This window comes from Oryzias latipes, chromosome 18 (genome assembly GCF_053564925.1).
Source record: "Oryzias latipes strain Hd-rR chromosome 18, Olatipes_Hd-rR_3.1".
Taxonomy (NCBI): domain Eukaryota; kingdom Metazoa; phylum Chordata; class Actinopteri; order Beloniformes; family Adrianichthyidae; genus Oryzias; species Oryzias latipes.
The window spans coordinates 15,756,034-15,782,605 of NC_136254.1; the positions used below are offsets into that span (position 1 = coordinate 15,756,034).

General features: G+C 39.8%; 2 protein-coding genes across 2 annotated transcripts in view; one reads left to right on the forward strand and one right to left on the reverse strand.

Annotated features, from left to right (window-relative positions):
• The first annotated feature begins 335 nt into the window (after positions 1–335).
• pnp5a (purine nucleoside phosphorylase 5a) lies at positions 336–3,074 on the forward strand. The gene is made up of 6 exons (XM_004079871.5): positions 336–602; positions 914–1,083; positions 1,158–1,261; positions 1,340–1,515; positions 1,598–1,788; positions 2,405–3,074. Exons 1-6 carry the CDS (start codon positions 580–582, stop codon positions 2,620–2,622), a joined length of 882 nt encoding a protein of 293 aa, XP_004079919.1. The 5' UTR covers positions 336–579; the 3' UTR covers positions 2,623–3,074.
• A 9,180-nt stretch (positions 3,075–12,254) lies between these two features.
• capn1 (calpain 1) overlaps positions 12,255–26,572 on the reverse strand; it is a 79,011-nt gene continuing 64,693 nt past the window's right edge. Inside the window, exons 9-22 of the mRNA XM_023949080.2 lie at positions 26,284–26,358; positions 26,017–26,177; positions 25,332–25,492; positions 25,229–25,240; positions 24,825–25,036; positions 21,364–21,403; positions 21,210–21,275; positions 21,064–21,121; positions 20,909–20,973; positions 20,732–20,800; positions 20,381–20,459; positions 20,151–20,267; positions 13,877–13,935; positions 12,255–13,763 (exon numbers count right to left, since the gene is read on the reverse strand). Of these exons, the coding sequence (XP_023804848.1) occupies positions 13,737–13,763; positions 13,877–13,935; positions 20,151–20,267; positions 20,381–20,459; positions 20,732–20,800; positions 20,909–20,973; positions 21,064–21,121; positions 21,210–21,275; positions 21,364–21,403; positions 24,825–25,036; positions 25,229–25,240; positions 25,332–25,492; positions 26,017–26,177; positions 26,284–26,358 (1,201 nt within the window). The 3' untranslated portion in view covers positions 12,255–13,736. The remainder of the gene's footprint in view (positions 13,764–13,876; positions 13,936–20,150; positions 20,268–20,380; positions 20,460–20,731; positions 20,801–20,908; positions 20,974–21,063; positions 21,122–21,209; positions 21,276–21,363; positions 21,404–24,824; positions 25,037–25,228; positions 25,241–25,331; positions 25,493–26,016; positions 26,178–26,283; positions 26,359–26,572) is intronic.

The window sequence follows — 26,572 nt, forward strand, 5'->3', positions numbered from 1 at the left end:
GTTTAAAACAAAATGTTACTTATTCACGCAGAAATTTGGCGTCATGTCTTGTTTTGCATTTATTGGCATAACTGGAATGCGCCATAAATCAATAATGTACTGACTGATCCTTTCCTGAACAATAAATCAGCAGATGTTTGGAGAAGATTGCCCCTTTCTGCTGATAATGATGCAGATTTTACAGCTGAAGTGAACAGCACAATAGTGGTGCTGGGAAGTTCTTGTCATTATAAAGTGGATTTTTAACTTTTTTTTTAACTATTCATGAAAAAGGCGAAGGTGTGTCTGCAGAGCCAATGACGCTGCAGCTTGTCGTGCGTCATTGCACGAAGCACGGGATGGGAGGAGGAGGGGAGGTCTGTGCCTATAATAAATTCGGCGACCAATCCTTCTTCTCAGGCTGGACAGAAAAGAGCACCGCGTCATCTGGGACCACGGAGAAGAAGCTTTAACTTGAGAGAAGAAGAAGAAAATCTTTTAAAAGTTTGAAACTAAAAATAAAATCAAAAGTCTTCCCTCTTGGAATTTGGAGCGCATTTTTACTTCTCCAAAAGAAAGTTTGAAATTTGATCTGTAGTGATGTTTCCAGAGGCAAATAAAGGGTAAGTTCTCCTGTGAAGATAATATCTTAGTATGCTGCAGAGCACGTGGATTCTTTATTGCTCAGTCGGGACGCTGGACATGTCATGAAATATGACAGCATGTGCGGGCATGAAGGCTAAAGAGACGCGCATGCGCGCGTCCCTATTTAGCAGCCAATGCGGCTGCCAAAAAGGGATCACATTGTTATTAGACTGTGATCTCTTTTGACCGACTACTCCGAAATAATTACAGTGAAAATCTATATTTCTGTTCAGTGTAAGGACCTAGATGAGTGCCAGCATGAATGCCTCCTCTTTTTAATGATTTCTAGCTACAGCTACGATGACTGCAAAGCCACTGCTGATTGGCTGTTAGCACAGACGGACATTCAGCCCAGAGTTGGTATTGTTTGTGGATCGGGACTTGGAGGGCTGGCTGAGATGTTAAAGGACCAGGTGGCCTTCAACTACAAGGATATCCCCAACTTTCCGCAGAGCACAGGTGAGTGAATCAAACATCTGAGCTGAGAACTTCTCACTCTGCACCATGGGGATGTTTCCAACTTTTTTTCTCAGTGCACGGACATGCAGGACGGCTGGTGTTTGGCACCCTGAAGGGAAGGGCATGCGTTTGCATGCAGGGTCGCTTCCACCTCTATGAGGGTTACGCAGTCCAGAGGGTGAGTGTCCCAGCTCCAGATCTCCCCCTCCGCTCTGCTGCATGTTCTTCATCATTAAAAATGCATGTTTGCTTTCAGATCACACTGCCTATACGCATCTTTAAGCTACTTGGTGTTGAGACAGTGATACTGACTAATGCTGCTGGGGGGCTGAATGAGGATTTCAAGGTGGGAGACATCATGGTGATCAAAGACCACATCAACCTACCTGGCTTTGCTGGGAACAACCCTCTGGTTGGACCAAACGACGAGAGGTGGATTTTTGTGTCATTTCCTTCTTTTTACTGCCTTTCAGTGTAAAGACATTCCTTACCCAGACCCCACACTTTTTCCCAGGTTTGGTGTCCGCTTCCCCTGCATGTCAGACGCATATGACCGAGAGCTGCAGCAGCTGGGCATGGACGTGGGTCAGGAGCTGGGATATGGAGATTTCTTGAAGGAGGGCGTCTACTGTGCACTTGGTGGTCCTTCATTTGAGACGATTGCTGAGTGCCGCATGCTGCACAAACTGGGCGCGGACGCAGTTGGTGAGCAGCTTTAAATACATACACATAGAGTGTTACATAATTTCTCAAACAAAGAAGCTCCATCAAAATGGGCAGATCATTAACATAATAAAGGCAGTAAACTGGCCTATATTAAAAAAATGTACGTTCTGCCTCTCCTGGAAGGTGTTTCCGTTTGGCCATTAAGTGGAGCTCGAGCTATAGCATTACACTTTATTCCACAAGATTTGAGCAAAAAACTGTGCTTTAGTCCACAAAAAGTTACTTTAAAAAAAAAAGGTTTCCTTAAGTTTGGAAAATTCCTGCCTGTAAGTTAAAGCTCTTCAATTCGTCAATAATGCATGTTTAGTTCGACTGAGCGTTAGCACTAGCCGTCCTACAGGAAATTCCAATACAGGTTAGCATCAAGCTTGCAAACTTTGGCGTTATTGCTGTTATGCGTTTGGTCACTGGAAAAGGAAAGGCATAAAAGATTGATCTATACTTTAATGGATCAATTATTGAACTATTAAGCTTGGATTGATTCAGATTGATGAATCCATTTTATCAACCCAACCCTTAAAGATAATGTTATAGTTGAGTTTCTAAACAGCCTAATATCACATGTCAAACATTAACGTGACCTTTTCCTCTGTAGGCATGAGCACAGTCCATGAAGTGGTGGTCGCACGCCACTGTGGCATGCGCGTCTTTGCGCTCTCGCTAATCACTAATCAGGTGGTGATGGACTACGACAGTGAAGAGAAGGCGAACCATGAAGAGGTCCTTCAAGCCGGCAAGCAGCGAGGCTTACAGATGGAGCACCTGGTTTCCACCATGGTGACCAGGATCGAGCACAACAACAGCTACATCTGAGAAGAATCTTTATAATGTTCTCTATGTGCATGGACAAGGACAATTAAATTGTTATGGCTTACCTATACTGTCAAACCAAAGAAAATCTGTCTTTGTGTACAAGTTTGAGGATCAAAAACTGTCAAATTTGTCTTTATGTTCTCTCCTCTGTGCTGTATAGGACACTCATTCCTTTAATTGGCTTTGAGTCTTTTTTGTGTTTTAGTGGAAACATTTTATAAAGCACTTTAAAAACTTTTTCTGCCATAGAACCTTCCTAAATGAGTCTCCATTGATATTTTTGTGTATTATTTTTCAATCTCATGATCCACTTTTAAAAACCATCGAAATTTAACTTAATTATCATAAATTTACCTTAAATGTAACATTGCTGGTTAACATGTGTACACTAAGTGTATAAGTTCTTTTTTTAAATATGACTGTTGTTACTAAAAGTGTTATTTATTACTGAATTCAGTTTGTGTGGTTATTTAAACTTTTTTCTTTAAATCACACTTCTATCACTCAAACACAAATCATTATTTACTGTTGTTTAAAATCTTTAAAGTCTGACTCTGATCCTCTTTTGATCTATTGTGAAAAGATACTCAGTAGTCTTTTAATTATGATTATGCCATTTTAGCCCAAATCATAAAACTTGTGAATTTCTACAAGTTCATTAGAAATTTACCTCTGAGTTGTGCCCCCCTTTCCCCATCCCATTACTGAGAGCTCTCTTATTAACCCTCGTGCTATACTATGGTTTCAAGATGACCACTGACGTGTTCTCCCTACCATTCCGGTTCCGGGTTGCAGCGCGGACGTGTGTGTGGCTTGCTGCTGCTATACAGCTATCTTCAAATGACTTAAAAAGTTGATTTTCTCCAAAAAGGAGAGCTGACCATGGCCCCCAAGAAAAACACTGACTACGAAGACCTTAAAAAGTCTCTTGATGATCTCCAAGCTGCTTTGTATCCTTTTAAGGAACAAGTGAATGCTAAGCTAACTCCGATCTTGGATCTGATGGAAGACTTTCGAAGATTCCGAGCTCAAAACGAGCAACGAGAAAACAGGGTCGACATCCTGGACAAAAGACTGGACGATGTGGAACTACAAGGATGAATAATGTCATTCTCACTGGATTACCGGTCAAACCTCGGGCAAAGCTAAATACAGCTGGAGTTAGCATTGCTAAAGCTAATAGCGCTAGTATTGCTAGCAGTCCCTCTCAAACGGAGAGCTGTGGAGAGTCTCTGGATCAAGTGGAATCATTTCTCACGTCTAAAGGGATTTCCCTGGATCTAAACACCATCGTGACCTGCCACCCGCTCCCCAGGAGAAAGGAGACGGATAAACCAGCGATCCTCATCAGGTTTGTGAATCAAAAACACAAGCTAGCTCTGATGAATCAAAAAAAGAATCTGAAAGGTTCTGCTGCTTATCTGAACGACCATCTGACCAGAAGGAATGCAGAAATCGCCAAACATGCCAGGCTTCTCAGGAAGCGTAAGCAGATTGAGAACACTTGGGTTAAAGGCTGCAGGATTTACGTCAAACCACTCGGTCCACCGGACCGGTCCAAGGTTCTGGTTGTGAACAACATGAAGGACTTTGAGAAGTGTTTGATCACGGACGTCTGAAACAACATGGAGTAATAAATCAAAGAGCCAAATAATTTCAAGAAATATGACACCTAGATTCATAATTTTCTCCAAAAGTCTGAAGTGACCTAAGTAACAGCAAAGCTCTGACCTGCAGACAAGTTGACCTCAACTCTTAGGCGCCGCTGTTATCAGCTGAAGAAGAATATGGACCTCTATTTAATTTCTGCAGACATAACATCGAAGAGAACTATAAACTGTTTAAACCAAAAAGAACGGCTGTTAATCAGAAGAAGAAGAAATGCCAACCTCGGTCATTCAACAAAATATGGACCCTTCTTATTTTACTTCACAGCATTACTTTATCATAAAAAAATGAAAAAAATAAATGAAAAAATAAATAGAAATTCAAAAAAAATAATAAAACAAATGATTAATCAATTATTGAAAATGGTTAAATTGATCGACTTTTAATGATACCACTTCACTTGCTCCAAAATAAAAATTGGTAAATTGATTCATGATTTTTCCTAATGTAGCATAAGTTTGCACATACCTTTAACTTTTGATACTTGATCAAATTTTGCTATGAAAATTCCTAAAACAGTGATATGTCTATTTTACTGATAAAGTATAGTTTTTTAATCATATCAATGACTTTTATAAGTACGATAATCTTCATATATTTGGATACTTCATTGCCATGTTGATTTCTAAAAGTTAATATAATTTAAAAATAATTTAAGTAATTCATCTTTGTCATGTGCTTCATTGATATTGCAAGATTCTTAATTCTGTCTGATAAAAGTTTGGAACCGGATATTGATAAATCATGTTATAAAATGGTTACGGTATGTTGTGTATTCAATTGCTCCACCACGACACTAAAGGGCGCTTTGTATGACTGACTGAGTTCTGTATGTTACGTTGTGAAGAGGAAGCATTAAAGAATATAGCGGGAAAAGCATTCTGAGTCACGTCCTGATTTCTGTGCAAATCTGAGGATTACTTCTACAAGAATACAACAAATTGGTGACGAGGATGGCGAATCTTGTCCCCTGCCCTGCGTTGTTTCTACAGTCCGCCGGACAACCTGCTATTCCATTCAAGATGTGGATGAAAATGTTTTCCAACTACCTGCTTGCTATCGGCGCAGAGGGGGATGAGTGGCCCGACAAGCGTAAAAGCGCGCCGCTTCTACATTGCCTGGGAACGGAAGGACAACGCATATTCTACACACTGAAGGACGGAGGTGCAAGTTTTGACTCAGCCGTAGCTGCATTGAAAAAACACTTCACACCAGCAATCAACGTGGTGGTGGAGCGACACAAGTTCAGACAGCGGCTGCAGAGACCGCATGAGACTGTTGCTGAATATGTGGGCGCACTGCGTGAGTTGGCGACGACATGTGAGTTCGCTGAAAATACGGATGAGATGATATGGGATCAGCTCATCGAGCATGCTAATTGTCCGAGAATACGGGAGAAGTTGTTGGTGCAAACGGAGGGAACACTTACACTGGACATGGCAGTAAAGATGGCGTCTCAAGTGGAGTCGGCAATAGGACACGCACAGACTCTCGCATCACCGCCGGAGGCTCCGGTGCACGTCATGACTGCAAAGCCAAAACACCCACCCAAAGTAAGGAGCAATAAACCAAACGACCCCGTAGCAGCATCTAAACGGGACCGGTGTTGTTTTAGATGTGGCTCTTCAGCTCATCTTGCCAACGCTCCAGACTGCCCTGCACGCAAAGTGACCTGCCGAAACTGCTGCAAAACTGGACATTTTGCCCGTGTATGTAAGTCCAAAGCTACAGCTAAGGTGGGAGAAGTGGTTGTTCTTGAAATGAATACAGTACTGATGTTACAAGATGAGCTAGTCGATAAAAGATTACCTGTACAGTGACCATAAGTACACAGTCAGCTTCATGCTCTGCTGCATTAGTGGTGGACACAGGTTCTGCTGTATTAATTATCCCTGAGCATCTCTACAGAGAGCATTTTAGAAATGTGTCACTTTCTGAGCCAGCTTCAAGGCTAGTAACATACACTAAGTCCAAAGTCCCCGTGCTAGGCTGTTTCTCAGCTACAGTGAAGCATGTTAATGCTAAAGTACCAGCTACACTGTATGTGGTGAAAACAGGCACAGCTTTGCTAGGATTGGACTTGTTTAGAGCGCTGAGGCTCATCATTGACAACATTGCAGTACTTCCTGAAGCAGCTTCTTCACCGACAGTGACTTCATCTACAGCTCCAGTAGCCGAGATTAAAACTGGAGCAACAGCTGAAAAGCTGGGTCTTGCAAAAGGTTTTATTCATAAAGTGAAGATCAGAGAGGATGTTCAACCTGTCCAACAAAAGCTCAGAAGGCTTCCGGTCTCAGTCAGACAAGCTGTCTCTTGTGAAATTGAGAGGCTGTTGGAGATGGAAGTCATAGAGAGGATTGATGCCTCTCCCTGGGTGTCTCCCATTGTAGTGACACTAAGAAAAAATGGGAAATTGAGAATGTGTGTGGATTATCTTGAGCCAAATAAGGCAATAGCGATGGACAGTCATCCTCTTCCACATATGGATGACATTTTTTCAAACATGTATGGAGCTACAGTTTTCTCCACTATTGACTTGGCAAATGCTTATCATCAGGTGTAAGTTCTGAGCAGTTCTAGCTGCACTTAATGAAGCTGGTCTCCAGCTTAATATGGAGAAATGCCATTTTAACCAAAAGAGCTTGCAGTTCCTTGGGCATGTCAAAGGTTTGCTGCCTAATGAGGATCACCTGAAAGCTATTGCAGAAGCTCCAGCACCGAGCGACGCCACTACTCTGCGCTCATTCCTGGGACTTACTGCGTGGTATGCAAAATTTGTGAAAAATTATGGATCCTTGGTGGAGCCTATGAGAGCATGCCTGCACACTGACACATTCAAGTGGACTTCAGAGGCACAGGCTAGTTTTGATGCAGTGAAGACTCGCATCATCAACAGTTCTGCATTAGCAGTTTTTAAGCCCAGCCTCCCAACTATTGTGGCTACAGATGCTTCAGATTATGGATTGGGAGCTATTCTAACACAGCTTCATCCTGACAAAACAGAGCGAACAGTTGCTTTTGCGTCACGCTCCATCACTCCTGCAGAAAGGAAATACTCCATTGTCGAGAAAGAGGCCTTGGCCTGTGTTTGGGCCGTTGAAAAGTGGAGAACTTTTCTGTGGGGGACTAGATTCACTTTGCGCACGGATTACCAAGCCCTGACCACTCTCCTAGCTACAAAAGAACTGGGGCGGGCGGGGATGCGCATTGCGCGATGGTCAGCTGGACTTTTGTGTTTCACGTATGATGTAGAATATCTCTGGTGCACAAAATTATGCTGCTGACTGTCTCTCCAGATTGCCTCTTCCTTCAGTCGAGAATGCAGAACGAGTGTGGAGCCTGAGCTGGTGGCTATCCTGGATACAGAACTGAAAGCCCTCACAGTGAAAGACTTTACTGCAGCGTGTCAGGTATGTCCAAAACTGACCACCCTAAGAGAGCAGATGAAGCAAGGATGGCCTAAAACAGCACAATCGTTACCTGCCATGCTCCAACCTTACTTTGCTGTTCGAGATGAACTGTCCGTGGAAGAGGTAATAGTTTACAGAGGCCCTTACCGCCGGTTAGTTCCTGTAGCAGTGAGAAAGCAGATTACTAATCTGGCACATGAAACCCACCAGGGCGTTGTCCGCACCAAGCAGAGGCTGCAAGACCTGTACTGGTGGCCACATATGGACTTGTGTGTGGAGGAGACCATAAAAGCATGTGTGATATGCCAGCTGAATGATAAAAGTGCCAAAATACATCCTGCACCGCTTCACCCAATTCCATTTCCAGATGTTCCATGGCAGAAAGTGGGGATTGACATCGTTGGTCCATTTGACTCTGCAGTTGGGGACTGCCGCTATGCAATAACACTGATCGACTACTACACCAAATGGCCAGAGGTGGCGTTTACCCCTTCCATCACAACCAGTGCAATCACCACATTCCTGTCTACAATATTTTCCAGGTTTGGCAATCCTACAGAACTGATTAGTGACAATGGGACACAATTTACCTCCACCGAGTTTGCAGACTTCCTAGCAGTGAGAGACATCAAACACAGGAAGGTGTCTTTATATTACCCTCAAGCAAACGGAGCAATAGAGCGCTGGAACCGCGTTCTAAAAGAAACACTCCTTACAGCAGAGCAGGAGAGGAAGCAGTGGAAGCCCTTCATACAGAACTTCCTGCTCACTTACCGTGCTACTCCACACAGCACCACAGGAGTGTCACCGTATGAACTCATGTTCAACAGGAAGATGCGCACAAAAATGGACATCGGACCGGCAAGTACTTCTCCTTTTCCATCAGAGAAACAACTACGTACCCGTGTTACCTCAAAACAGAGAGCATCAAAAGCCTACACAGACATTAAGAGAGGAGCGCGGGTGCCACAGATCAGAGAGGGAAGCCTGGTCAGAGTGAGAAAGCCCTTTCATGTAAAGAAAGGACTGTCAAAGTTTCACGCCCCAGCCAGATTGATGAAGAAAGCAGGTGAAAGTTCGTACGTGCTGGGGGATGGACGCACGTGGAATGCGTCTCACCTGTCTCTGGTTCCAGAAAGTGCACAAGACACAGGCACTGGCGCTGCGGATGCAATGCCTGAGCCAGAGGTCACACCACCGCTGGATGATAGGATGCCCAGACCCGCAAGGGTTAGAAAGAAGACTGCATGGCTTAATGATTATGAACATTAGTCATGTCTTATGATTAGTGAAAAAAAAGTGGGGGTGAGAAGAAGTGTTACTTGATGCAGATTTCTTGAGTTATCGTTTTTTAAAGGTTTGTTAGAGAACATCTGAGTTAGAGGTAATGTGGAGACAAACGCACAAAGAAAATTCTTATTGTTTGAAATTTTAAATTTTCCATTACAGGTCTGTTAAACTCTTAAACAAGGGGGAAAATATGTTGTGTATTCAATTGCTCCACCACGACACTAGAGGGCGCGTTATATTACTGACTGAGTTTTGTATGTTACGTTGTGAAGAGGAAGCATTAAAGAATATAGCGCGAAAAGCATTCTGAGTCATGTCCTGATTTCTGTGCAAATCTGAGGATTACTTCTACAAGAATACAACACGGTAGAACAGGGGTGGGATTATATAAATTTGCTTCCTTCCACTCCCTTTCAAGCAATATTTATTTATATGTCTAATTATCCAAAATTTGATTAGTTATTGTACGAATGTATAACTGATGATTGTATTGATTTTGTGTATTATTCCTATTTGATTGCTTGAAATAAACCATTTCAAATCAAATAAAAAATGACAAAGGTGCATAAAGGTGGAGAGGATTTCATGTAATCCATAGACACCAGTGAAGATCACAAATCATTGAAGAAAAAAGTTCAGGGCACTGTCGTGTGGGGTCTAGAAGACCCCACTCCCAATGTTAACGTGCCTAGGATAGCACAAGGGTTAATTGCTTACAGCCACTCACATCACCAACCTAACATTACCCGTGCAACAAAAATGCTATAACAAGCTATAATCGCAGCTATTCAGGCATAGTTTTGAACCCGATGCCAGCTCAGATCAGAAAAACAAAAACATACATGGATCTAGTCATTTACAAGTGGATGCATCCGAATGGAGTGGAGCAGGGAGGTTGTGACCACTGACTGTAATATAACTGGACAAATTGCGTGTGACGTCAGCTATAGAAAATGCCTTGCTTCCGGTTCCAACCAAATGTCAAATGTTCGACGCGAAGCTGCCAACTTTTATTGAGGCATCCGATTGGTCAGTTTATAACTTGAACAACTTGTGCTACAGCTAAAATATAATTAAAAAAAATTTGAGATTAGCAAGGACGTGTTAAAAAAACAAAAGGGTAGCTGAACAAGAATGGTTATTCTGACAAACATAATTATGGAAGCATTTCTGTAGCATAATAAAAAATAAAAGTAGATACCAGAAATGCCTTTTCATTTTCAAAAAGAAGCTGCATTTGTTGACTCAAAATTAAAAAGAAAAAGCAATCCGCCAAACTGCTTTTTCTTTTTCTTCAACGCTGCTCATTTTGTCACTTAATTAAAATGATAAAGAAAATGGTATTTGACATTTCATTTTCAAAAGGTTTTCTAGTAAATGTGTAGCAAAGTTCAATTAGAAATATCTTGACTATTAAATGGGATTAACAGAAATGTTTTTTCATTTTCACAGTGTAACTGCATCAAATTACTCAAAAATAAAATAAAATTAAAAAGCAATACTTCAAAATGCTTTTTCATTTTCCACCTAAAAACCGCTTATTCTGTCATAATTAAAACGATAATACAAAGAGGGGATTGCATTTTCGTTTTCACATCCACCCTGCGAACATTGTCGCATTATTCAATTCCAGTTAGCATTTCCAGGGGGGAGGTGGGGCGATGACTTTGATGCGTGTTGGTCCAACCAGCAAACGCCCAAAGTTTAGCATGGCGAAATCTGCTAGAGCTGTTCATGGAGCTGTAGTTGTCCTCGAACAGCGAAAACAGCAGGATGCTGCAGGATACTTATCTTCTAAATGTGCTTACGGTTATGATTATTATAAAAGGCATGCTTGCTAATAATTTTTAAAATCCGTGCGGCCAGTGCTCCTTTCTTGGCTGCAAGGACCTGGAAGAAGGGTTTGCATTAGGCTAATACGTGCTAAAAACATTAGCCGTGGAGGAACTCCAAAATGCCGCAATGGGCATCTTGGATGTAAATGTGTGGGAATAACATCAGCCTTTATTTTGTCTGGACACCCCTAGAAACACAAATTCATATGGTTTACAGTTTCTCGGGTTTGCGTACCAGCTCTTCAGCCTTAGGCAATCCATAGTTCTGGAACGCGGGCCTTTGCGGGCACCGAGGCGGCTGCCGGTCAGGAGACAAGCTTCGAGGGGAAGCTTCGACAAACCGCGGTGCGTCCGAAGGAGGACAGCAGAAAATGGAAATACTGCTACGTAGTCCAGAGAAGCTGTGTACAATCATCACAAAGCCCTCTCCCCTGCCGCTAACACAAAGCTACAAGCATAGTCACACTGTTCCTATACATATACATCTGTCTCTTAGCAGCCGGACACATGTAGCAATGACATGTAGCAGATAGCAATGACGTCATCGCCCTGCCTCCCTCCTGGAAATGCTGAGTGAAATTAACTTATGCTACACATTTCGCAGGGTGGATGTGTAAACTAAAATGCAATCCCCTCTTTGTATTATCGTTTTAATTATGAAACAGAAACCACTTAAAAAAGTGGTTTTTAAGTAGAAAATGAAAAAGCATTCTGAAGTATTGATTTTTAATTTTATTTGAGTCATTGGATGCAGTTACACTGTGAAAATGAAAACGCATTTCTGTTAATCCATTTTGATTTTCAAATTCGACATTTCTAATTGAATTTTGCTACACATTTACCAGAGAACTTTTTGAAAATAAAATATCAAATACCATTTTATCTATAATTTTAATTGAGTGACAGAATAAGCAGTGTTGAAAAAGAAAAAGCAGTTTGGCAGATTGCTTTTCCTTTTTAAATTTAGTCAACAAATACAGCTTCATTTTGATAATGAAAACATTTTTCTGTTATTGACTTTAATTTTTAATTATGCTACACAAATGCTACCATAAATAAAAAGTGTAATGGCTGTTTATTTCTCAATATAAGTCTATGGGATTTTGGGTTTTTGGGACCAGAGTGTACTTCCTATTTGGAACACTAAGGGGGAGGGCTTGGTCAGTCCAGTTCCATTTACTATCAATGGTTGCGACCCACCGATTGCAGCACCTTGGTCACAGCTACAAGCTTTTTCATCCTGCACTTTTTCCATCTACTTCTCATTCAGAATATTTTTATTTAAAAAAAAATACAAAGAAATGCAATTTTAAGCTCAATTTTCTCTATATATGCTCTCCATCATCAGAAAAATGCTGCAATTACATGTTAAAAAACACCATTTTGATCAGAGTGGGTCTTTCAGAATTTATGGTTGAAAAGCAAAACAAAAAATTAGAGAGTCTTTATTTTCAAACTGAGAGGTTGAACATTAAAAGGTGTACTGTAAAGTACAGAGTTGCAAGGTGTGCAGGTTCAAAAGACCCAGGCCGATTGCCCCTGTAAACATTGAACAGTGTTACATAAGCATTACACTGCAGTACCTGAACACAGGTCAGAGTGAAGTTTTAACAGCTGCTTTTTTAATGAAAAATGTTTCAGATAGACTTGATTTGCCAAAAAACAAACAAAACAAAGCTGTAGAACTGACTTTAAAGAGTCTTAGTAACATATGAAATACCTAAAGGCTTAAAGTAAACACTTTGTTTCCCAGATAAAATCAATTTGGATGACAGAGAGAGGTTTCACATTGCATGCTCAAAACATATCCATCCATCTTGCATAAATCTTCACACCCCCCTTAAACATAAACATACTGATTCTAAAAAACACAAAAGCAATTCAATTTTAAATGTTGCTTTTGTCAGAAAAGCCCTTTATGATCATTAAAGCTGAGATACAAAGAAGTAAACAAATTCCCTGTAATACAGTGCAATACTATCGTCTCTTCATAAACATAAAGGTCCGCTCAATCATGGACCCTCTGATGTTTATGGAGGGGGTCACAAAGTTTGCCAAAAGTTGGAAGACTGCGCCAAGGCCATCAGCACTGCTAAACACCCACATATATGCAAACTCTTTTCAATTCATTTAAGTCACCTAGTTCATCTCCTTAGAGTTGATGCAGCATCAAATAGTTAAAAAAAGACAAAGGTAACATAACTCAGAGGCATTTTAATGTAATGGAAAAGTAGAAATAAATGAAAACCAATTAATAATAAACGAAAAAAATAGATTATAGGGAACTCTTAGACTACCAAATGATAAATAAACAAAATGATTATGATTTTTGACACGTAAAAATAAAAATTAGTATCAACTATTTACCTAACCCATATGTATGATCTCGATCCTCAAAAAACGGGGTGAAATGGCACTCATGGTCTTTGTGCATTTTAGATTCTCAGTATCAGTTACTGTCAAACTTAAGGATTTATTCTAATGTTAACTACACTTGGATCTCTGACCTGGGATCCAAATCGCATATGTTTAACTTGAGACCGTCTTTCTAAAATGCAACTTTCAGCAAGATATAACAATGCTACGCTTAAAAAAAAGAGTTTACAAGAAGAACACCAGCCATTGTTTCAAGGAGGTAAAAATGTCTGCCAGCACCAAGAGTAAGCTACAGTATTCAGGAAGTGGATTGGTAGAGAGGAGAGACAGAAACGGCTTCTTTCATTCGGCAAAACAGGATATTTCTTTTTAAAAATTGGCACATGGCTCCAATGCAGGCCCTACAATCATGAATGTAGGCTCTGCTGAACCATTTGAAAACAGAGGAAGAATTGGTTCAGAGAAGGCACTTCTGAAACAGTAGATGCCAATGCCTGGAGCCGGGTGCAGCAAACTGCTGAGCGAGTCTGGTCGCCTAGGCAAACATGGTCAAGGTGATCCACTGAAAAAAGCAGAGGGGGAAGCCAAAGAATGTAAGAAATATCCGGGACCAATAAAAAATGAACAATCTTTAAAAAGAGAAATACTAAGGTTTTTCTAATTGTGCTGACAAACCTGAAAGAAATTGAGGGATATTTGACCATCTGCATCTGTGTCCAAGGTTTTAAAGGTTTCTGCGGAGAAAGGAAAAAAAAAACATCTCAATTGGTGCAGGAATGTTTGCTTTTCATTTAAAGGGCCTATATCATGCAAGATCAACCTTTTTGAGCTTTGAAGTGTATTATAATGTTAATTCCTCACAAAAAACAACCCCAAATGTTATTTTAATCCATTCTAGCACTCATGAGTATTCCACAGTAAACCTGAGTACCAGCCCCTTCCAATCTCTGAAAACGAGTGGGTTCTCACATTGGGATGTAGATAAGTGAGTAACAGTCCCTTCCAGGAAGAGTATGCACTTCCAGTATTGCCCCCAGGTTACCACACACACACGCTGAGAAAGCTGCCATGGACCCTGTCTCTGGCTCGTCTCCCACCCCCACCCATTCCCCAATACCATCTGGATGAGGCCCATCTGCTTGACTATTTAAACATGTAGTTGTAGGGTTAGATAAACTAACTCTTCTCAAGGACTCTCCGTCCTGGGAGAGGATCCCTCCTTCATGTGGACATCCATGAGGTTTCTTCTTTTTTTTTCCCATTTGTTTTTTAGGAGTTTTTCCCGTACCGAGAAGGAGGGTCTAAGGCCAGGGATGCCCAGCTTAGTTAAGTCTGTTAAGTTTAGTTTAGCCATTACCTTTTGAATTCTATGATGTCATGTTTATTATACAATAACCGGTATGAAGCCCATTGAGCTGACTATTGTTGTAATCTTGGGCTATATATCGTAATGTCCGGATTATAAGCCACTACTTTTGTCACATGCTTTCAACCCTGAGACTTATTCAATGATACGGCTAATTTATGTATTTTTTTTTAAATAAGTTTTCAGCTTTACAGTACAAAACAGTATAATAAACATTACAATTTGAATTTGCTTAGAATTTCTTAATATACAAACATTGAAACAAAAGTTTTTTTTAAATAAACTATAAGAACACTGAACTATTGGGAGTGACCAGTGTTTATCCATTTGTTTGTATTTTTGAAATAATATCTGGCATATGTAAATTAGCATATTGGAGCCACTTTTTCCAGCATAACATAAACCGGCTTTCTTTATTGTTCAAATGTGCCGTTAGTTCTTCCATTTTATATATTTCTAATGTTAATTCCCACCATATTGTTAAAGTTGGTACATCAGTCCAGTATGGTATGATGAGAGGGCAGTCCCACATGATGTGGACATGTGCTCTTTGGTTTCCACATTTTCTCTAACATAAAGGAGGGTTTCCATCATAATGAGTCTTTTGAAGAGGTGTGATTAAGAATCTGATCAAACTTTTCCATCCAAATTCTCTCCATCTTTGTAAAGCAGTACATTTCCATTGGTGTTTCCATATCGATGTCCATTCCTCTGGCGTTATGTTCATTCCGGCCTCCTTCTCCCATAATGTCTTCACATATTCAGTTGAGTGAGGGTTCTTGTTTGTCAAAAATGCATACAGACCAGAAATGTGTTTCCTAATAACGCCACCTTAAAGGCCTGTTCACACCGGGACGAATTTCGCCTGCGATTTTCGCCGACGTTTAACGCCTCGTGACTAAACAAAGGGCACCAATGTGAGTGTGCACACCGACGCGAAAGAACGCCACACGTCAAAGCGTCAAAAAAAAAACCGCCTCGGGTTCGTTTTTTTTTTTTGACGCCTCGCGTCGAAATCTATTCGACCAATGAGAATGGCGCTTTTGCACACGTGTCTGGAGCTTCTGAAGTTACAGTAAAACACAACTTGGGGGCGCTCAAACACAAAACTGCCTTGCTGAGCACACATACCAGCAAAGAAGATAGACGCCAAGTAGCGTCTACACTGCAGCGAAGAAATAATGACGGACATTCTAAAATATCCCCGAACCAAGCACCAGTTGGAGCTACTGGTGCTTGAAATATTCATGTTTTCTTTGTATTATTCTGACAAGCACGTAAATACTTGCTCTCTTCTTTTGAGTGAAAAGCGACTTTAAGAAGGGTAAAGTTGCGCAGCGCCACCTTGTGTACAGGAGTATTTCTGTTTACATTAAGCGCCATCTAATGTCAGGGAATGAAATTGCATGTTTGCTCGGTTCATCGTCAGCGAAAAACGCTGGCGAATAACGCCTGGCGAATATTCGTCCCGGTGTGTACGGGCCTTTATGTGTGTGTGCAGACTAATTGTAGTCATCAAACCATCATTTGGATGCAAGGCTGTGTGCAGCCTTTTTTTATTAAATATTACACGTGTAATACAAGTTCTTTCTAGCTCAGTTTTATGTTATTTTTCTTTATTAAGTTTGATCCTTCATTAATGGAATTAATGGAATTATGTGGGTTTTAATTAGTGGACAAAATTTAAAAGGATTTATGCTAGAGTAACATGCAAACATGTGTTTTCTATGCAACTGTAATTGTCACTTTAAAACGTTATAATAAATAATTAGTTGTTTAACAATAACGAGTAGTTACATTTATTTTTCATTAGATTTAGTTACATGTATAAGTTATATCTGGCCCTTTGAGGACAACCACTATAGTGATGTGGCCCTCGGTGAAAATTAGTTTGACACCCCTGGTCTAATCGATTGTGTCAGCAGTTCTAAATATTAGGCAAATAAAAGTGGAGACCAGGCACAACCTTGTCTATTTCCTCTCTGGATTGTAAAGCTGTTTGAGAGGTAACCCTTAACTTTAACTTTTGCTGTAGGAATAGCATACAGACTCTTCACTGTTTCAATAACTGTGTTGTGCAACCCAAATTTAGTCAGTACTTTATACAGAAAATCCCAATTTACTGAGTCAAATGCTTTTTCTGCATCTATACTCACGAGCATAGCTTTATTTTTAGATGTTTGTATCTTCTCTATTATATGCAGAGATCTGCGTATATTATCTTGTGTCTGCCGGTTTCTTAATCAGACTCTATACAAATTCCTCCATTCGGCTGGCCATTATTGAGCTAAACAGTCTGTAGTCTATATTAAGGACAGAGATCGGTCTATATGAGCCTCACTCGGATTTATCTCTACCTTCTTTGGGAATGGCCGAAATAATGGCTTCAAAATACAAATACAAACTTCCAACTTGATGGTATTTGGGATTTCTTTAACACCCATCTTTAAATTCCTTGTACCCCTCTGCGGTAAAGCCATCAGAGCCCAGTGACTTATTGGTTTTCAAACGACTTGTGGCTTTCCTAAGTTCCATTTCTGTGACCTCTGCTGTCATTTTCTTATTTTGTTCATCGTTCAGAGTTGGTAGGTTTATAGAGTTAAGAAAATAATCAATCTCGTCGTCAGTCCTACCAGGTACTTTGGAGTACCATTTTTTGTAAAATACTTAAAATACCCCATGCATCTCACTTAACTTGGTCATGATGTTTCCAGTTTCTGGATGTTTGATTTTGCTTACAGTGCTGTCAGCAATTTTCTTTTTCAGTTTCCATGCTAAAATTTTCGTTGATTTGGATCCACTTTCGTAGTATTTCTGTTTCAAATACATTACATTTTTCTTTATCTCAAGTGTACTCAGATTATTTCATTTCTAAATTCTTTTAATTGTTTCAGCATGCCCGTTAAAGGGTTCTTTTTATGTTTGCTTTCTAATTGTGTTAACTTCTTTGGTAATTCTTCAGCCTTTCTATTACGCATTTTCTTCCAATGGGAGGCGATAGATATAATTTTCCCCTTATGACAGCTTTCAATGTGTTCCATAGTATTGGAAATTACACACAATTATCATTTATTTTAAGAAAATCATTCATTTCTTTTGTTGTTTCTTTTTTAATATTTATGTTTTTGATCAGGGATGAATTTAATTTCCTAGAGAATAGTTGTGGACATGTGGTTAACTGAATAGTCAGATATAATGGTGCATGATCGCTTATATCTATTGATTCTATTTCACATCTCTGAATTCCATCTTCATCTTTACCAAAAGTTAGGAAATAATCTATTCTGGTTTAAAGTGAGTGTGTGGCCGAGTAGTGAGTTTTAAAAAAAAGATGTAATGCATTTTTTCTGACGCCCGCTAGGGGCGCTCAAGCAGAAAGGGTAAGAGTGAGACAGGGGAAATAGGGTATATGTATTGAGGAAGACGCAAGTTTAATGTAAATTCCTGCTTTGTGAATGATTAGCACGAACAGACCCTCATCATGGAAAATGCAAGAAGAAATGCATATGACGTAGCTTTCAAGTTAAAACAATTGTTAAAAGCAGTGTGAAAAAATCCACCATCGCCAACGGGTTTGGAAAAGCCGATCTGCAGCGTGACGGATAGGACAGCGCAAGTTCAGGAGTGAATTTGCCTCAGGATGAGAGTGACACTGACAGCGACAACGAAGGAGACACAGAGAGTGTGGCGAAGACTATCTGACGCTATTCCAATCTGACTGAGGAGGAAGACTTCTATGGTTTCAGTGCACAGGAGGCGCATGCCGAGCAGAGGCTATAAGTTACTGCTGCTCTCACTGACTTTTACAGGTATGTTTTTTTAACCAGCCCTGTTAGTGCTGTTACTACCATATTGCTGCCGTGTTACTGCCGCGTCACAGGCACTGTTTGGAATAGAGCTGTGAAGGTGTGGGATTTTTGATCTCCGCGGTGATGAAACAGCAGGAGTTGTGGTGAATTTTGACTACACTGTGAGTGTATAATCTTTAGTTGTGCAGCAAGAGTCTGTAATTTGCTTTATTTTGTAATAATCACTGTATTATTATTTCTATATTTAATGTTCCTTTATCCTTCATTAAAGGAGGGCTAATGTTCAAATTATAACTTGTATTGAGACTTCATTAATTATTTTGTTTTCAAACTCACAGTAGAGTTCCTGCTTACTTTTTAATATAGTGCCATCGATCCAAAACAATATTACTTAACCTATAAGTAAATCTGTTAAAAGAACAAGAACCCACAGCCCACTCTTTTACTACATAAGCACAGAAGGGTTACATGCGCAATATTTGGGGGCGACAGTGGCTCAGGTGGTTGAGCGGGTCGTCCAATGATCGAAGGGTTGGCGGTTCGATCCTCGCTCCCACCAGCCAAAATGTCGTCGTGTCGTTGGGCAAGACACCTCACCCTCCTTGCCTCCAGTGTGGCTCCACTGGTGTGTGAATGTGCATGAATGATCCCGGTGATGGTCAGAGGGGCCGTAGGCGCGAACTGGCAGCCACGCCTCTGTCAGTCTGCCCCAGGGCAGCTGTGGCTACAACTGTAGCTTACCGTCACCAAGTATGAATGAGGAGTGAATGGATAATGGACACAATGTAAGCGCTTCGAGTGTCTTGAAAAGCGCAGATAACTCCAATCCATTATTATTATTATACGCTCTTCCATTTTTGCAGAAGTCCGAATGTTGTTTGCTGGCTCTTGTTTAGTGTCCTGAAATGGGTGGCACCAACAAGGAGCGAAAGGTCGTGCCTCAGAGATACAGTCGTCTTACTTCCAAATACAAAGTTAGGCTGAGAAAATAACTTAAAATTTTACAAAATTTGTTCTTAAGTGTATCAAATGTAATATATTATCATATGCTGAAAGGCTTAAAGGTATGATATAGACCCTTGAAAATGGTCATTTTTTTCACTTTGGTTGCTAAATAAGATAATTTCTTTGATAATTTTTTTACAGTTGAACAATAAAGATGCAAAATAATGTTTAGAGTCCCACTCCAGTCTTCTATTGAAATATTGTAAAAAGCACTCCCAGTGGTCTTTTAATCATGATTATGAAATTTTTTAAGGGAAAAGCAGAAAACAATTTGCGAGTGGGAATGTTGAAATATAGTAAACCCGCTCCCTTCCGATCATTCATCTGTTTATTGTCTCTCCTGCTAGCTTACAGTCCCTCACACCCCAAACCTAACATTACTAGTACAACAAAAAATGCAAGCAATATTGGAGCTATCGATTATTATCCAGCCGTACAGTTTTGAGCCAGATGCCAGCTCAGACAAGGAAAATGAAGTTGTTAATGGATCTAGTTCTCTACAAGTGAATGCATCAGAATGGAGCAGGAGCTTTGGTGCCATAGCAACGTCTATGGCACACTTACAAGCTTTTAAAAACTGCATTTATTCGTCTGTTTCTGATTCACAACAATTTGAAAAGAGAAATATTCAGAAATGCAGTTTTGAGCTTAATTTTCTTAATATATGTCCATCATCAGAAAACTGCAGAAAGAACGGGTTAAAAACACCAAAAACATGATTTTCATCAAAGTGGGTCTTTATTATTATTATTTAATTAAGTCAACTCACTGAACATGGTCTCCAGTCTGACCAGACAGGTGACAAAGTTGTCAAAGTCAACACTCATGTCCTCCTCTGTATACCGCAGGATGATCAGCTGGAACAAGTGGTTGGTCAGCTTAAAGCCTAAAGGGGCAAATGAACAGTACAAGATGACAAAGTATGAGAAAAGACAAAAAAAAAGTATTTTCTTCTTGGATTGCTTTATTTTATGGGACAAAAGGAAAAATGTTCAATACCTGCAGATTCAAGAGCAATTCTCATCTCATAGGAGCTCATGGTCCCAGATTTGTCCAAGTCAAATTGTCTGAAGATGGTCTGACATGTCACAAAAGATAGTGATCAAAATCAACAAAAAATAAGAAAGGGGGGGAGGGGTGCAGATTTAGAGCTGAAAAAAGTCTTTTGTTTTTCTACATTTCTTGAGCCATTTCCTTTTGAACTTGTACCAATTATCCTTTACATGTGTGAGAAAAATAACATACGGCTGATTGTTTATGCTTATATTCATACTTTAAGGCAAAACTAAGAAAAATAGCAGCCAAGGTTTCTTTAAAAGCCATGTTCATGTGACATTAGTTCACCCTCACCAAATATCTTTTAATCTTTTCCCAGAGCACATGGAATTCTTTCAAGCCCAGTTTGCCACTGCCATCCGTCTTTGAAAAGAAGTTCAGGAGTATTTTATGAATAAAAATGAACTTAAAGATATTCAGATTTTCTTTTTTGTTTTTTTTAACCTAAGCTTAGCGGTATTTTAAGGATACATCCATGAGGTTGATCATACTGCGACAAGCTTCAGGTGTAAAGCCGTCCGTTTTCAGGTCCTTATCTGGTTTTCAGAAAAAAAAAATACAATAAGACCAACGTTGCATAATATAGCAAGTTTAGAAGTCCACTGAAATGAGTTAACATTTCTAACGTTTGCTGATGATCTTGTTGAGAATGTTCTGGAGCTCTGTGACACTGATCTCCATGTCCTGTTGACACAAACAGAGGTCAGTTACCCTGACAATGTCCAACAACAAACACAAGCAGCTCCACTTCTCTGCAGGAGGAAAGCCTTACAGGTCCTGCCAGCTGTTTGAAGAGACTCTTAAAACCTGCGTCAATCTGGCTCTCATCCAGGAGAATCTTTTACAAAAAAAAGTGGTAAACATTTAAAAAAAAAATACATTAACGCAGTAAGACTAAGTAATGGGAGGCAATATTTACTTCTTACCTCTTTTGGAAGATCGGCTACTACATCATCGTCAAGCTCCCTATAAAATTCAAAAGAAGAAAACCAATCATTTATCTGAAAAACTCATTTGAAACAGGTTTAGAAAATTAATGAATGGACAAATTAGGATCAGCTTAAAGAGAATAAAAACACTCATTTTATATTAAGAAAACTTTCATTTTATATATGTATAGATATGGATACATAGATACAGTACAGATCAAAACTTTGGACACACCTCATTCAAAGAGTTTTTTTTTATTTTCGTGACTATGAAAATTGTAGATTCACACAGAAAGCATCAAAACTGTGAATTAACACATGTGGAATTATATAAATAACAAAAAGTGTGAAACAACTGAAAATTTGTCATATTTTAGGTCCTTCATAGTAGCCACCTTCTGCTTTGATTACTACTTTTCACACTCGTGGCATTCTCTTGAGCTTCAAGACGTAGTCACCTGAAATGTTTTTCACTTCACAGGTGTGCCCTGTCAGGTTTAATAAGTGTGATTTCTTGCCTTATAAATGGGGTTGCGACCATCAGTTGTGTTGTGCAGAAGTCAGGTGGATATACAGCTGATAGTCCTACTGAATAGACTGTTAAAATTTGTATTATGGCAAGAAAAAAGCAACTAAGTACAGAAAAACGAGTGGCCATCATTACTTTAAGAAATGAAGGTCACTCAGTCCGAAAAATTGGGAAAACTTTGAAAGTGTCCCCAAGTGCAGTCACAAAAACCATCAAGCGCTACAAAGAAACTTGCTCACATGTGGACCGCCCCAGGAAAGGAAGACCAAGAGTCACCTCTGCTGCAGAGGATAAGTTCATCCGAGCAGCTCAGAGTAGAGAGCAGGTCAATGGTACACAGAGTTCTAGCAGCAGACACATCTCTACAACAACTGTTAAAAGGAGACTGTGTGAATCAGGCCTTCATGGTAGAATATCTGCTAGGAAACCACTGCTAAAGAAAGGCAACAAGCAGAAGAAACTTGTTTGGGCTAAAGAACACAAGGAATGGACATTAGACCAGTGGAAATCTGTGCTTTGGTCTGATGAGTCCAAATTTTTGATTTTTGGTTCAACCACAGTTTCTTTTTGCGACGCAGAAAAGGTGAACGGATGGACTCTACATGCCTGGTTCCCACCGTAAAGCATGGAGGAGGAGGTGTGATGGGGTGGGGGTGCTTTGCTGGTAACACTGTTGGGGATTTATTCAAACTTGAAGGCATACTGAACCAGCATGGCTACCACAGCATTTTGCAGCAGCATGCTGTTCCTTCCGGTTTGTGTTTAGTTGGACCATCATTTATTTTTTAACAGGACAATGACCCCAAACACACCTCCACGCTGTGTAAGGGCTATTTGACCAAGAAGGAGAGTGATTGGGTGCTGCGCCAGATAACCTGGCCTCCACAGTCACCGGACCTGAACCCAACGAGATGGTTTGAGGTGAGCTGGACCACAGAGTGAAGGCAAAAGGGCCAACAAGTGCTAAGCATCTCTGGGAACTCCTTCAAGACTGTTGGAAGACCATTTCAGGTGACTACGTCTTGAAGCTCATCAAGAGAATGCCGAGAGTGTGCAAAAGAGTAATCAAATCAAAAGGTAAATCAGTAATCAAATCAATAGGTGGCTTCTATGAAGAACCTACAATACGACATATTTTCAGTTGTTTCACACTTTTTTGTTACGTATATAATTCCACGTGTTAATTCATAGTTTTGATGCCTTCATTGTGAACCTACAATTCTCATAGTCATGAAAATAAAGAAAACTCTTTGAGTGAGGTGTGGACAAACTCTATGTGAGAGAGAGAAAGAGAGAGAGAGAGAGAGAGAGAGAGAGAGAGAGAGAGATGGATAGACAGATATAGATATATATATACACACACACACACACACATACATACATATATATATACACACACATACATATATACACATACACACACATATACACGTATATACATACACATATACAGTACAAACCAAAAGTTAGGACACAGTTTCCCATTCATTTGAATGCTGAACTTTTGGTCTGTACTGTATGTACACTCTCACATACACACACACACCCACACGCAGACACAAACACACACACACACACTCTCACCTCAACTTTCACCTAAGCACAGGTGTCGGCTCACCTTTGCACAAATATTATGCATAACAGAATGAAATGCTTTACATGTGTGTGTTTGTGTGCATGAGTGTGCATGTGAGTTGAAGTTCTTTGTGTATGTGCTGACATGTTGGTATGTGAAGTTTTTGGAGCCACAGGTATCTTTGCGATATTTGAGTGTATATGTGAACAGGCCTCGCCCCTTTTGACTAACATCTACATTTGACAGTAATGAGGATAAACCTCCAGCAACTTGGTACTTCATGATTCTACCCCCCCCTCTTAATTATCCCCAAACTTCCGTAACTTAATTTTTTTCCCTCTTCTTTTATCCCCCTATCTTTTGGACCCTTATCCGTCTCTAACACCCCACTTTCTTCTTCTTTTTCTAACAATAAAATGTGTCAAACAAAAGAGGCCTTCCGCTCTCATCTGTTAGCTCAGTTGTTAGACAGGAAAAGTAAAAAAAAAATAAAAAGAAAATATATTGTAAATTTGAAACTTGAATTAAAAAAAAATCTTTTAACCTACAAACTGTTTCCAAATGAAAAAGAATGTTTTTTGTTACTACTACTAAAAAGACTTCTGTATTTTAACTTTTGCTTTTTTGTTTGTCTACCTTTAAACTTTAAGATCTAAACTTACAGTTTCAATTCAAATATTTTTTTGGTGTGACGGCTAATTTTAAGTGGGGGTGAAGCTATGAGCCCATTGGCTACCGGGACACGATTGACACACAGTTATGATGCTGTCAATTCTGCTTCAGAATAGCATCTGCTGTTGTCGCTGCCTGTGTCAGCTCTCCTCTGGTACGTAAGAGATGATGGCTGATGAGATGACCATTATCAGAAATTAATGGACAGCGTGGAAGCCTGAATCGTTTGATCTAATCGTTTGATATCTTATTTAAAATTCATCTCACGAGAGAAATCTAAAGTAAGACACATCCATTAAGAGAATCCAATATATAAAAAAAAAAGACAAAACACAAAGCAGATATGGACTCTGATAGATCTCTTTCTAAATTTCTATTTTTAAAATCTCATATTTAAAGAATGTATTTGTTTATTTGGCTTTTTGCTAATCAAGGCTGGAACAGGTTCTTAAAATAATAATTATTTAAAAAAAAATTTTTTTTTCAAAAACTAGCATTCTTATTGACTATTAGTGATTAATTAAGGGTTTTTTATTTGGCTCCTCAATTTAATTTAGAAATATATTGAAACATTGTGCAACTTATTCAAAGTTAAGCCAGTCCTCCATTTGAAAGCATCCCAACAATCATGACCACAGATTTTTCTCAGAGGTTTCTTTGTCACCTTTCACGTGCGCTTACTCTGAATCTGCTGGTTTCTCAGAGAAAACTCTGAGCACAAAGTCAGCTTCTTTGTTTGGCTCAAAGGTGGAGGGAACAACAATGTACTCTCCAGCTGGCAGCCGCAGCCGAGAGCTGACCTCACGCAGGTTGATGAAGAGTTCGGATCGAGCGCTGGAGGCGTGGGTGAGGAAAAAGTCTCGTTTGAGGTGAACATTCGAACTCCCTTTAAACTAACAGGGGAGTTCAGAGTTAGTATGATTTCAAAAAACAAATAACGTTTTTAATATCTAAAACACTTGTTCTTTAAGGAGCTTTATGGGAATTTAATTTTACTGCATGCAAATTTAACCACAATTTTTCAAATGTTTGAATATTTTTGGAAGACATCTCAAATTTCAAAACCACAACATAGAAGAGCTCACCTCATCTGGAACCTGCAAAAAAATGGAAATGGAAAATCAATATTGCTCATAACTACGCAATAGCAGAAAGTAAAATAAAAAAGGTTTCTTGCAAGCCACTGACTTCATACAAAGCAAATCCTATAGTTTCCATGTCTTTGCCCTCTTGCCGCTTCTTCCGGCGGTCTTTTTGCATAAGGCCGACCAAAAAGCTGCAGTCTGGTTTACCAGATACATCTGGGTGCTGAAGGCTGATCTTAAACTGAGGGTTTAGCCAGAAAGTTGCTGCAGAAAAGAAGGTAAAAGGGCAAATTACTCCTCCTTTTCAGGCTATAATTTAACCCAAAGCTTTTCAAAAAGTGCAAGTTGAAAGGGGAGTAGTGACAAAATATGTTCAAGTCCTAAAATATAGCAGGCGCGAAGCTAAAGGGTAAAAAAAAATACTTTGCCCCCCCACTTTCTCCACAGTTTTAGAATCAATATTAGTATCATTATTGACAAAGAGTAAGAAATCATCAAAAATCATTAAAAGATTATTTAAGCATTGCAAAAATAACAAAAATCTATATTTTTAATGGAATAATAAGCCTCTAAAATGATTTGCTTCACCCCTTTATTGTGTATGCTGGCCAAACTGGGCTTTCAAGAATTTCTAAAACAGTAATTTCTACCAGAATTTCTGGACTGTAGAGACGCACGTACAAAATTAAACAAAGAAAAAGATAATTGCACATATTCACCATTGCACATTTTCATCCATCTGCAACCAGTCAGTTGTTTCTCTGCTTGTTCCTGTCAAGGTTTCATACCTGGGTAGTTTCTGCACCCTCCAGCTGTGCTGCCTCTCCTCCACTCCCCCTGAAAGAGTGAGGAGCTCCATTTTTTCATCTGGGTGTTATCCAGGGCATCCGCTGTCAGGTTGCAGATTTCCACACGACTGAACTCCCGCAGAAAGTCACTGAATGCCATCCTGAGAAGACGGGAAAAAACATCACCATTAAGTTTTAAAAAACTGGATCAGATGAAAAAGCACACATGCAAGTATGGTTTGCACAAATTTATCCATGGTCACTTACCAAAATTCACCGTCTTCACTGCGGTTTTGTAGTCGATCCCTGACAGAGCTATCCACATAGCTCCACTCCTTGGAGCTGAGAGGTTTGCAAGAAAAACCGTGAATTTCACAACAGCAAAGAGACTGGCAGAGCTTAAGATGTTTGGTGTCTAAAGATCCATCAGAAAATGTATACAGAATATATAAAAAAAAAAAAAAAAAGCTAAATTAAAGCCGCACATGGCGTTGTATGGCCCACAGGCGCAACACGCCTTCCATGCCCACCTCTACGCACCACCTCCGTGCTATCG